The following is a 13,270-nucleotide window of genomic DNA, read 5'->3' on the forward strand; positions in this document are numbered from 1 at the left end:
AACCAAAGGAGTCCTGCTGTGCAATAAAATGGCACCAAAGATTTTCACTTCTGGTTGTCGGGTCGTATGGAGGGCGACAGTCAGGTAGGTATCTCACCGCTGTCTGGAGCTTCTCCAGACACGTCTTCGCTGATCATCAGGGCTCAGTTCGAAGCTGGAGCTTGACTCATCACTGAAGACAATTCTACTCCAGTCAATGGGATCCCAGGCAATGTGCCCAACACTACCGCATAAAGGCTTGTTGGTGTACAGAGGCCAATGGTAGTCGGAGCAAGGGGGACTGTGAGCTCAGTCCCCTTTCTTGTGAGCCAACAATTAATACTGCTTGTGGTCACTGAAGTACCAGTTGCACGTCGGATCGATGGTAATCGTGAATCTGGCTCTCAGTGCCTCTATGACAATTGTTCAAGACCCTCGTTCTGCCATCTGTCTAGTTCGACCATATCTTACTTGGTGCTGTGTACGGCTATGGTTCAACCATCACTGACGACGTTTTTGAATAGTGCCATCGATCCGATTCAAATGTCGAGAGATTCGGTAATTACTCCAACTGGATTCATTGAGCCCAACTTCACGTCCTCTCTCAAATGCTGACATCTGTGTACACTGTTCACTCGCAGATCTGCGAGACGTAGCTACCGTCCAACTGTGTAAATGGAATGAAATCAGCAAGTACTTTATGCCCCAGTATCGACATGTTCACTGGTTATTATAAGGATAATAACCAGTGAACATGTAGCTACTATTATAAGGATAATAACCAGTGAACATGTCGATACTGGGGCATAAAGTACTTGCTGATTTCATTCCATTTACACAGTTGGACGGTAGCTACGTCTCGCAGATCTGCGAGTGAACAGTGTACACAGATGTCAGCATTTGAGAGAGGACGTGAAGTTGGGCTCAATGAATCCAGTTGGAGTAATTACCGAAGCAGTGAAATTGCTATGCAGCATTACACATTCATCCATCGACCACTAAAGTTTACAGTTTTGCGTTTTCCGTCGATACCTTTATGAATATCAATTTGTGACCAATCTCCATAACTCCTTCGTGGTACGTTTTTCTTTTCTTTTTTTCTTTTGCCTTAGAGTGTATTCTTATTCACTGCCAGTGAAAGGCATTGTGACTCGTTCCATGACCATGTACTATTAGCTCACACGGTAGCAAGGAATGTGATAGGTAGTGTGTTGACTAGGTACCGGCACGAGGAGAGCGCAGTCTGGGGATTCCACGGCCACGGCGGCAGCTGGAGCAACCTGGTGAGATGGGTGCTGTCGCGGCACGTCGAGGTGTCTGCGCCTTCTTCGTGTTTATAACCGACTGCCTAATGCTGTGACCTGTAGTGTAGTGTTGACTGTGCGGCATGTACATGAATGCCATGCGGGGTACCCGCGCGGTCTAGGGCGTCTCACCACGATTCGCGCAGCTGCCCCGTCAGAGGTTCGAGTCCTCCCTCGGGCATGGGTGTCTGTGTTATCCTTAGTGTAAGCTACACTGATGCTCATAAATTAAGGATAATTGCAGAATGTGGTGCCACACAACGTGACACTACACAAAACTGGCGCTAATAGCATAGGCACATAGGGAACACACAGTATTGGTGATAAGTTGAGAAAACCATCCCAAAATACACGTGCTACAGAACGCCACTGTTTCCTGCACATATACCCCGACATCAATATGGGATATGATAACCATGCACACGTACACAGGCCGCACAATTGGTTGGTATACTCTGGATCAGGTGGTCGAGCAAGCTGCTGGGGTATAGCCTCCCTGCACCAATGCCTGTCAGAGGTCCTGAAGTGTCCTAAGGGTTTGAAGACGTGCAGCGATACGCCAACCGAGAGCATCCCAGACGTGCTCGATGGGGTTTAGGTCTGGAGAACAGGCAGGCCACTCCATTCGCCTGATATCTTCTGCTTCAAGGTACTCCTCCACAATGGCAGCTCGGTGGGGCCGTGCGTTATCACCCATCTGCAGGAAGGTGGGACCCACTGCACCCCTGAAAAGGCGGACATAGTGGTGCAAAATGACGTCCCGATACACCCGATCTGCTACAGTTCCACTGTCAAAGACATGCAGGGGTGGACGTGCACCAATCATAATCCCACCCCACACCATCAAACCACGACCTCCATACAGATCCCTACCAATAACATTAAGGGTTGGTATCTGGTTCCTGGTTTACACCAGATGAAAACCCAGCGAGAATCACTGTTCAGACTGTACCTGGACTCATCTGTGAACATAACCTGGGACCACTGCTGGTGTTCTTGACACCAGGATTTACGGGCTCTCCTGTGACCAGGGGTCAGTGGAATGCACCTTGCAAGGCCCCGGGCGAGTAAACCTTGTCTGTTCAATCGTCTGTAGACTGTGTGTTTGGAGACAACTGTTCCGGTGGCTGCAGTAAGGTCCCGAGCAAGACTACCTGCAGTACTCTGTGGCCGTCTGCGGGCACTGATGGTGAGATATCGGTCTTCTGGTGGTGTTGTACACTGTGGACGTCCTGAATTGTAGTGCCTGGACACGTTTCCTGTCTGCTGGAATCGTTGCCATAATCTTGAGATCACACTTTGTGGCACATGGAGGGCCCGTGCTATGACCTGCTGTGTTTGACCAGCCTCCAGTCGCCCTAGTGTTCTACCTCTCACAACGTCATCAATGTGTGTTCTCTGAACCATTTTCAAACACACAGTCACCATTAGTACGTCTGAAAACGTCTGCACAGTTACTCGCTGCACCATACTCTGCCATGCACCAACACACCTCTGCGTATGTGGACTGCTGCCAGCACCCCCGTGCGATGACCGCAGGTCAAATGCACCGCTTGGTCGTACCCCGAGGTGATTTAAACCCGCAAACCGCCCACCTGAGCGTTGTTTCACCATGTGTCAGCATTATCCTTAATTTATGAGCATGAGTGTAGTTTAAGTTAGATTAAGTAGTGTTTAAGCCAAGGGACCGATGACCTCAGCAGTTTGGTCCGATAGGGACTTACCACAAATTTCCAAAATGTACAGCAATTTGGTCCCCTAGGAACTTACCACAAATTTCAAAAATGTACATGTATGGTAAGAGCACGGGCTGCGCGTTCTCCAACCGCAGTGGCATCTGGTGTGGTCTGATGAGGCAGCTGCTGTCGGGACTCGTCGAGGTGGCCGTCGCCTTCGTCATGATGACGTCCAAGGGCCTTCACGGTGTGACGTGTAGTGTTTGTGTGTGGCAGGTACCGGTACGAGGAGAGTGCGGGCTGGGGTTTCCGCAGCCGCGACGGCACCTGGAACGGCCTGGTGGGGCGGCTGCTTTCAGGGCACGTCGAGGTTGCTGCTGCCCTCGTCATGATGACGCCCGAGCGCCATCGCGTCGTCGACTTTTCTCTGCCACTCATCTTCTCAGGGTTAGTGGCCGTACTTCCTCGAGAGACGTCTAGTGCTCTTTACTAAACAGTATGTTCACTGTCAACTTCGTCTCATCAACAGTGCCAATTGACATAAATGCTTCATTTATGAACAGCCCTTTGGGCAATGCTTTTTGTTTGCCTTGCATTCTTAATTTGTGGTCTGTGTGTAAAATGGCTCATTTGATGTCATTACAACTTGTCGTGTATATGATCCATCGAATATGAAACAAATTAAAGCGACATCGTTTACATTTCGCAAGTAGAACTTGGGGATCACCATATTCTTTGGAGTTAAATATCGTAGTTGATGTTTTTATTTTATTTTATTTATTACGTGGTATGACTGTAAGCTGCTTCAGGGCAACAACAAACCGAAGATCTCTCAAAAAAGCTTCTTTTAGATACGATTAGTTATAATAAAATAACAGGAAACTACATATAGGTAGCTAAAGACCTCACGTATTTGATGCTTTTAGTGTTATAATTTACGTGCTATGAACGTATACCGTTTCAGTGCTACAGGACAATGATCAGCTATCAAAAGCGCGTCGTCCTGGTACAATTTGTCATCGTTAAACATCAAAGAATGATATTTGTAGATACAATCACACTTACATGCCAGATGCAGCGTCAAACTGCCACTGGAGAGTGTTGAGATCATATATCATAATGAGGAGCGCGTTCCTTGAGCTACAGCAGGTCGTTTCACAGCGTACAGCAACCATAGAGGACACCACGTCGCGATGAGAAGCACGTCTCATGTGAGGATGGCTTAACCCTCAGAGTTCCAGCAATGTAAAACACTTTAACGTTAAAATTTTCGACAAAATTGATCTTTATCATCATAGTAAGCAACGAACAGAAGAAAAAAATGGCAGAAAGTATACAATCTATTATTTTAAGGAAGAGGTTTCACTTTGGAATATAATTTTAAAATGTTTCAGAAACCTAATGTTAATTAGCATGGGAAGCTACGAATACAAAAGAAATTGGCGAAAGGTGAACAATCGATTATTTTAAAGTTGTCGTTTCACTTTTGAACCACTGGGACTTACAGTTTTCAACCACCCATCATTCTGTGAGATATATTTGAAAGAAGTTTTGTATTTTTCATTGATACAATCACAAAAGTCGAAACTTCCAAGAAGCCATAATGCTTAAAAGAAATTATAGGCCTAAATAAGCAACAGAAATGGGCCTAGAATTTAATAAATTTAAAGTACATACTGCTCCAGTGGTTTCATTCGAAACCACTCATAACAGCAGTACTACAAACTCAAATTTACTTACTTTCACTGTCATTGATCTCTTCAGTAAGATCACTATAAGAAAGAAACCACGTCCAGTCTTCTAGAACCATGTAGCACAATCTCCACGACAACTGTTACTTTGAATGCTGTGGCTACTACAATGCACTACATTCATCGAAATGCCTCAGTGTACCACTAGATGTCTCTGTCTTGTAATAGCATAGGTGGTGCCATGCGAAAAGTACTGGCACTTCAAATAAATTTAATCAAATGGAGGTTGCGGGCAGAAATCACTGGTAGAGTCCGTGCAGAATGCCGTGGTTGGTAGATGTGCAGACGGCAGGGCAGACATTGGGAGAGTGGTATTGGTGGGTCTTGCAGGAAGACACTGTAAGGGAAACGCCGAGCCCTGGAGGGGCAGTGCGTTCTAAACTGAAGCCTACACTCGCATTTTTTGTAAATATTATGTGGCTCCCCTCCACGCCCACGCTTGCGTGATGATCATTCAAAAAGATCTGTCAACTCTGCAGGAGGTTAGTTTCGAAAATGCAGCGATTTATTTTCGCCTGACTTGTTGACCATTCGTAACTTTCAGAGAAGCAGCATCAGTGGCGAATTTTGAGTAAAACCTACACGTTTCTCTTGTTGCCATGTTAAAATTTGCTTCTTTTGCCAAAACGCAGCGGAGTTAACACAATCTCAGCTCACTAATATTTTTTGTAGACACAGTTGAGAGAGAATTTTGAAACAGTGGTTTATTAAGTTTATTAAGTAAGGAACTGAGGAAAAGTAAGGTCAGTCTCTTATGAAAAAGCACATCTTCATTACAAAATAAATGTGTAGTATCTCCGCTTACGTTGTTCTAAACTCCATAGCATTTCTCGTTTCACTAGCTATAGGTGGCCCTCAAAAATTATATTGTTTCATCGAAAAAGTCTGTAGTTACATAATGAAATTTTTCGTAATAACTGTATGGCAAAATATTCTCCCCTTTGCATGCTATCATTTGCCAAAATCTCATTTCAGTATTTTAAACCATTTATGTCGTGTGACTAGGGTCTCCCGTCGGGTAGGATGTTAGGTGGGTGCAAGTCTTTCGATTTGACGCCACTTCGGCGACTTGCATTTGGATTTTGTAGATTCCTCAACTCACACCTATTCCAGGTACTGTATCACCAATTTCAGATATGCTTATTTGCGTCCACGTTAGGATACAAATGTACTTTCACGGGGTAGAGTTTTTTTTTTTTTAATTTGACTTTAGGATCTCATTGCAATGCGTTCCGCGTTGAAATTATTTGTTTCATGAAGCATTTTCCTCAAACAAAGTAAGTTGAAGCTGATACTATTACGAGATTTTTAGCTGCTGAGATAATGTCATTTCGGGTCATTTCATTCATCAAAGTGGCTAAATGTTTATAGGCTATTAGGCAAAGTTGGTAACAGATGACAAAATCATTTATCCTTGCACAAATGAGACCTAAGAGATGCGAATGTGAACACTTGAAAGTTGGACTGGTATAGGATTAAGTGTTTCACGCACGTATTCAAAATTGAGTTGTTACTTCTGAGTAGCTTTGTCTCATTTTTATTTTGATTTCCACGAGCTTACAATCTCATAACGTTAGTGAGAAGATCAGATCATGTTTTCATTGAGTCACACTCTCTCTTTGCGCGTAAATTTCTGGGCTCAAAATGTGTTGATCACTTTGCAAGAACACTCGTAATCTATTGAGATAGGAGGGGGATTTACAGTGTGTGTTAGTGTTGTTAGCTTAGGAAATGGACGTTTTTCTGAAGTTAGTATTTCTGCCTTACTGTCCGCAGGTTGAACGTGTACATTCAGGAACCGAGGGAGCAAGAGTTCAGATGGGTCCACTTTCTACTACCCTTCGACAATTGCCTCTGGCTGTGCACCGTGACCTTGGTAGTCACCACTTGGGTGGTGCTCAGAATTCAGAGGAGGTGCAGAAAAGCTGCCGAGAATGAAGGAGGTGACAAGGGAACATACAGCGATTTCCTGCAGGTCGTGGGAATATTCCTCATGCAAGGTAGGGCACAATGTTTAAACTAATAAAGATGCGTAGCTGAAATGCCAAGAAAACTCTAATATGACTGTCAACTGCATTTATCTGTTTTACTAGGAAAATTATCTTCGTGAGTTACGTAATTTTATAACAGCTGTCAGTTTCGTTTGTAGCTGTGACCCGCAAAGAAGGGAGGGGTGAAAATTACGTCTCTGAGACCCAAAACCATGACTTATCAAAAGGTAGAAATAATGAAGAGCTTGTTTAGCTGCCGAAACAGTGGAAAATGGTTTAAAAAAATAAATAAAAATAAGAAAACCGATAAATAGAAAATAGTGCCAGTGAGAATTGAGCTCTTAGCTTTACTGATAGACAATTAGTGTGGAAGACGTCTTAAAAAGGGTATTACTATCAATAGTGGTGTGATTTAGTAAATTGTACCCCTTGTGCAGCGCAGGTTCTGCGGAACTTTTGGAGCTGAGAGCCCCTTTTTTCCAGCAGGTCACAATGCGCAGGAATGCTAGGACAGAGTCCTTTTTAGGGTTTCACGCGGAACGGTCACACCAAAAGTGTACGAACAGTTCGCGGGTGTGATGGAATTTGAATTTGGAACTTTTTTCGTATGTTGGCCGGGCGACAGTGAGTAATTATTTACTTTATTCACGGAGGGTGCGCGTAATAAGACATGAAATCGATAGAAAAATCTCTATCGTAACTCTCTGTCAGCAGCATCCGTTGGCGAGACACTTTAAATTGAAGGCTTATAAAGGCTGCAGCAGGCTTTCATAGCGAGAAAAATTAGTTTGTAAAAGCAGTACAGCAATGGCAAACTTCAGTATGAAATTGGAATAAACTGAATAACGAAAGGTGTGATGTCATCCACATGAGTGCTAAAATGACCTCGTTAAACTTCGGTTACACGATAAATCAGTCTAATCCAAAAGCCGTAAATTCAACTAAATACCTAGGTATTACAGTTACGAACAACGTAAATTGGAAGGAACACATAGAAAATGTTATGGGGAAGGCTAACCAAAGACTGCGTTTTATTGGCAGGACACTTAGAAAATGTAACAGACCTACTACGGAGACTGCCTACACTACACTTGTCCGTCCTCTTTTAGAATAATACTGCTGCGATGTGTGGGATAATTACCAGATAGGACTGATGGAGTACACCGAAAAAGTTCAAAGAAATGTATTATCGCGAAATATGGGAAAGAGTGTCACAGAAATGATTCAGGATTTGGGCTGGACATCATTAAAAGAAAGGCGTTTTTCGTTGCGACGGAATCTTCTCTCGAAATCCAATCACTAACTTTCTCCTCCGAATGTGAAAATATTTTGTTAACACCGACCTACATAGGGAGGAACGATCAGCGCGATAAAATAAGGGAAATTAGAACTCGTACGGGAAGATATAGGTGTTCATTCTTTCCGCACGCTATACGAGATTGGAACAATAGAGAACTGTGAAGGTGGTTCGATGAACCATCTGCCAGGCACTTAAATGTGATTTGCAGAATATCCATGCAGATGTAGATGTAGTAGATGTACACTACTGGCCATTAAAATTGCTACACCAAGGAGAAATGCAGATGATAAACGGGTATTCATTGGACAAATATATTATACTAGAACTGACATGTGATTGCGTTTTAACGCAATTTGAGTGCATAGATACTGAGAAATCAGTGTCCAAAACAACCACCTCGGGCCGTACTAACGGCCTTGATATGCCTGGCCATTGAGTCAAACAGAGCTTGGATGGCGTGTACAGGTACAGCTGCCCATGCAGCTTCAACACGATACAACAGTTCATCAATAGTAGTGACTGGCGTATTGCGACGAGCCAGTTGCTCGACCACCATTGATCCGACGTTTTCAATTGGTGAGAGATCTGGAGAATGTGCTGGCCGGGGCAGCAGTCGAACATTTTCTGTATCCAGAAAGGCCCGTACAGGACCTGCAACATGCGGTAGTGCATTATCCTGCTGAAATGTAGGGTTCCGCAGGGATCGAATGAAGGGTAGAGCCACGGGTCGTAACACATCTGAAATGTAGCGTCCACAGTTCAAAGAGCCGTCAATGCGAACAAGAGGTGACCGAGACCCCATACCATCACGCCGGGTGATACGCCAGTATGGCGATGACGAATACACGCTTCCAATGTGCATTCACCGCGATGTCGCCAGACACGGATGCGACCATCATGATGCTGTAAACAGAACCTGGATTCATCCGAAAAAATGACGTTTTGCCATTCGTGCACCCAGGTTCGTCTTTGAGTACACCATCGCAGGCGCTTCTGTCTGTGATGTAGAGTCAAGGGTAACCGCAGCCATGGTCTCCGAGCTGATAGTCCATGCTGCTGCAAACGTCGTCGAACTGTTCGTGTAGATGGTTGTTGTCTTGCAATCGTCCCCATCTGTTGACTCAGGGATCGAGACGTGGCTGCACGATCCGTTACAGCCATGCGGATAAGATGCCTGTCATGTCGACTGGTAGTGATACGAGGCCGTTGGGATCCAGCACGGCGTGCCGTATTACCCTCCTGAACTCACCGATTCCATATTCTGCTAACAGTCATTGGATCTCCACCAACGCGAGCAGCATTGTCGCGATACGATTAACCGCAATCGCGATAGGCTACAATCCGACCTTTATGGAAGTGGGAAACTTGATGGTACGCATTTCTCCTCCTTACACGAGGCATCACAACAACGTTTCACCAGGCAACGCCGGTCAACTGCTGTTTCATCATCATTATCATCATCATCATCATTTAAGACTGATTATGCCTTTCAGTGTTCAGTCTGGAGCATAGCCCCCCTTATAAAATTCCTCCATGATCCCCTATTCAGTGCTAACATTGGTGCCTCTTCTGATGTTAAGCCTATTACTTCAAAATCATTCTTAACCGAAACCAGGTACCTTCTCCTTGGTCTACCCCGACTCCTCCTACCCTCTACTGCTGAACCCATGAGTCTCTTGGGTAACCTTGCTTCTCCCATGCGTGTAACATGACCCCACCATCTAAGCCTGTTCGCCCTGACTGCTACATCTATAGAGTCCATTCCCAGTTTTTCTTTGATTTCCTCATTGTGGACACCCTCCTGCCATTGTTCCTAATCTACTAGTACCTGCTACCATCCTAGCTACTTTCATATCCGTAACCTCAACCTTGTAGATAAGGTAACATGAATCCACCCAGCTTTCGCTCCCATACAACAAAGTTGGTCGAAAGATTGAACGGTGCACAGATAACTTAGTCTTGGTACTGACTTCCTTCTTGCAGAAGAGAGTAGATCGTAGCTGAACGCTCACTGCATTAGCTTTGCTACACCTCGCTTCCAGTTCTTTCACGATGTCGCCATCCTGTGAGAATATGCATCCTAAGTACTTGAAACCGTCCACCTGTTCTAACTTTGTTCCTCCTATTTGGCACTCAATCCGTTTATATTTCTTTCCCACTGACATTGCTTTCGTTTTGGAGATGCTAATCTTCATACCGTAGTCCTTTCGTTTCTGATCTAGCTCTGAAATATTACTTTGCAAACTTTCAATCGAATCTGCCATCACAACTAAGTCATCCGCATATGAAAGATTGCTTATTTTGTGTTCACATATCTTAATCTCACCCAGACAGTCTATTGTTTTCAACATATAATCCATAAATAATATGAACAACAGTGGAGACAGGTTGCAGCTTTGTCTAACCCCTGAAACTACTCTGAACCATGAACTCAATTTACCGTCAACTCTAACTGCTACCTGATTATCCATGTAAAGACCTTTAATTGCTTGCAAAAGTTTGCCTCCTATTCCATAATCTCGTAGAACAGACAATAACTTCCTCCTAGGAACCTTGTCATATGCCTTTTCTAGATCTATAAAGCATAGATACAATTCCCTGTTCCACTCGTAACACTTCTCCATTATTTGCCGTAAGCTAAAGATCTGGTCCTGACAACCTCTAAGAAGCCTAAACCCACACTGATTTTCATCCAATTGGTCCTCAACTAATACTCGCACTTTCCTTTCAACAATACCTGAGAAGATTTTGCCCACAACGCTGATTAAAGAGACAGCTCTGTAGTTGTTACAATCTTTTCTGTTTCCATGTCTAAAGATTGGTGTGATTACTGCTTTTGTCCAGTCTGATGGAACCTGTCCCGACTCCCAGGCCATTTCAGTTATCCTGTGTAGCCATTTAAGACCTGACATTCCACTGTATTCGATGAGTTCCGACTTAATTTCATCCACCCCAGCCGCTTTATTGCACTGCAATCTATTGACCATTTTTTCCACTTCCTAAAATGTGATCCTATTTCCATCATCATTCCTATCCCATTCTACCTCGAAATCTGAAACATTACTGATCGTATTTTCACCTACATTCAACTCTTCAAAATATTTCCTCCATCTGCCCAAGGCATCCTTGACCCATAGTCTCCAACCTGTTTCCAAAGTCTTCCCAAGATTTCTTCTTGGATGCTGCAATTATCTGTTTGGCTTTGTTTATTTCTTCAACATAACTTTCTCTGTCTACCTGAGTTCTAGTATGTAGCCATTTATGATATGCCTTCATTTTCCTTTTACAGGCTGCCTTGACTGTGTCATTCCACCAAGCTGTTTGCTTCATCGTACTTTTACACACTACTGTTCCGTGTATGAGAAATCGGTTGGAAACTTTCCTCATGTCAGCACGTTGTGAGTGTCGCCACCGGCGCCAACCTTGTGTGAATGCTGTGAAAAGCTAATCATTTGGATATCACAGCATCTTCTTCCTGTCTGTTAAATTTCGCGTCTGTTGCACGTCATCTTCGTGGTGTAGCAATTTTAATGGCCAGTAGTGTAATTGCTAACGAAAACATGGTTGGGACTAGGCATCGTCGGGAAGTGTGTTACTTGCTAAGTCAGTACACGAAGTAAAATGGTATGTACTGTTATCCTTTTGAAGCAACGTTTTTCCACGTAGGTTTGAGCAACTTCAACAAGTGAAGAGTGATGTTTTCGATTTTGGCAACAAGATCACATTTCGCAACGAAGGGTGTTCTCTATGTTATCAATCGCCTACCTATGTGCGATCGTAGCAAGGTAAACTGCTGAAAGAAAGACGGCCGAAAAATGTAGACGAAGAGAGATTGCAGCCTGTCCATCATTTTAACTGTGAACTCGCATCATCCAGGAAACTGGAAGAAAATCAGTGTAGGACTCAAACCCAGGACGCTGGAATGGGAACTTTCAGGAGTGCGCTTAACTAGTAAGGGCGGGCGGATGAAGACTCCAGGCAGTGGGTACTGATGGGGGAATTAGAGAACCTTAGATAGTTAATGGTCCAGTGATCTATTTTCCCCGGTTCAATTACATAACTAGTAAACAAGCACTCCTATTACTTTCTTATCTCACACAAAATGTAATTTGTCAGAAAGTTTCATAACAGCGTGTTCTCTGTATAAAAAGTATTTGAGGAAATGGCTTCAACAATGCTTTAGTTTTTAAATAAGTCTTCGCGGCTCCTCAGCTCCCACAAAACAGATTTATTTGAATTGGTTTCAAGTAATTTCAGAGCCGTTACCGGAGAGCCACGTGTAATGTGTAGGAATGTATTACTAATTAGCTTCTGTAAGTTACCATTCTCAAAAGAATCCTTTTTTTTTTAAGCATATCCTCCAGTTGTGTGGTTCATTAGTTAAACGGGGAATTGTTAGACTTAAAGTTCCGGGGTTCAACCGTCAGCTGGTCCTAGGATACTTCTATTTATTGTTTCTTTCACCTTGGAGACGATGAAAAAAGTCATGCTTCTACATGGTATTGAGTAGTGGCGGGGGGAATAAAGTGTAATATGTAAAGGAAACTAATTAATAATTTCTATTTAAATAATCAAAAAAAGAAATCTTGGAAGAATAATTAAAAAAGAGAAAAAATTGGAAGGTGCACTTATCCTGAGCGAACTCCAACAGGCATCAATATCAACAGACCCTCAATATTCAACACATACATTCAACATCTAAATTTACGTACTTCTCTTTCCTGCTACCGCCATCGTGCACAGAGCCTGGCATGACAATACTGGTTCCGGATCGCCTCTCCTCAAAATGGTTCAAATGGCTCTGAGCACTATGGGACTCAACTGCTGAGGTCATTAGTCCCCTAGAACTTAGAACTAGTTAAAGCTAACTAACCTAAGGACATCACAAACATCCATGCCCGAGGCAGGATTCGAACCTGCGACCGTAGCGGTCTTGCGGTTCCAGACTGCAGCGCCTTTAACCGCACGGCTCGCCTCTCCTCTGCTCACGCAAACTACTCCTGTCTTCCTCGATACTCCTGATGCAGGACTCTCGGCCCGTCGCGGAATGATGAACAGACGGGGACGGTCGTCGTGAACGAACGAGTAAACCTTGCCATCCGGCCCACCTTCCATAACACCCCTTCAATGTACAACTGGAATACACATCTCTTCAACAACACCAACTCAGCGGAACTTGTCACACGTCCACCCGCCACCAGTTATAGAGACGAACAGCTTAATGTAAAGAAACTAAAAAATTGAAGAGCTATCTTATACGTATAAAAAT

General features: G+C 43.8%; 1 protein-coding gene across 1 annotated transcript in view; it reads left to right on the plus strand.

The window, feature by feature from the left end:
- The window catches only part of LOC124799091 (probable glutamate receptor), a 198,979-nt gene that overhangs the window by 129,026 nt on the left and 56,683 nt on the right, over positions 1 to 13,270 (plus strand). Inside the window, exons 2-3 of the mRNA XM_047262630.1 lie at positions 3,236 to 3,406; positions 6,487 to 6,710. Of these exons, the coding sequence (XP_047118586.1) occupies positions 3,236 to 3,406; positions 6,487 to 6,710 (395 nt within the window). The remainder of the gene's footprint in view (positions 1 to 3,235; positions 3,407 to 6,486; positions 6,711 to 13,270) is intronic.

The sequence above is a fragment of the Schistocerca piceifrons genome, chromosome 5 (assembly GCF_021461385.2).
Source record: "Schistocerca piceifrons isolate TAMUIC-IGC-003096 chromosome 5, iqSchPice1.1, whole genome shotgun sequence".
Taxonomy (NCBI): Eukaryota; Metazoa; Arthropoda; class Insecta; order Orthoptera; family Acrididae; genus Schistocerca; species Schistocerca piceifrons.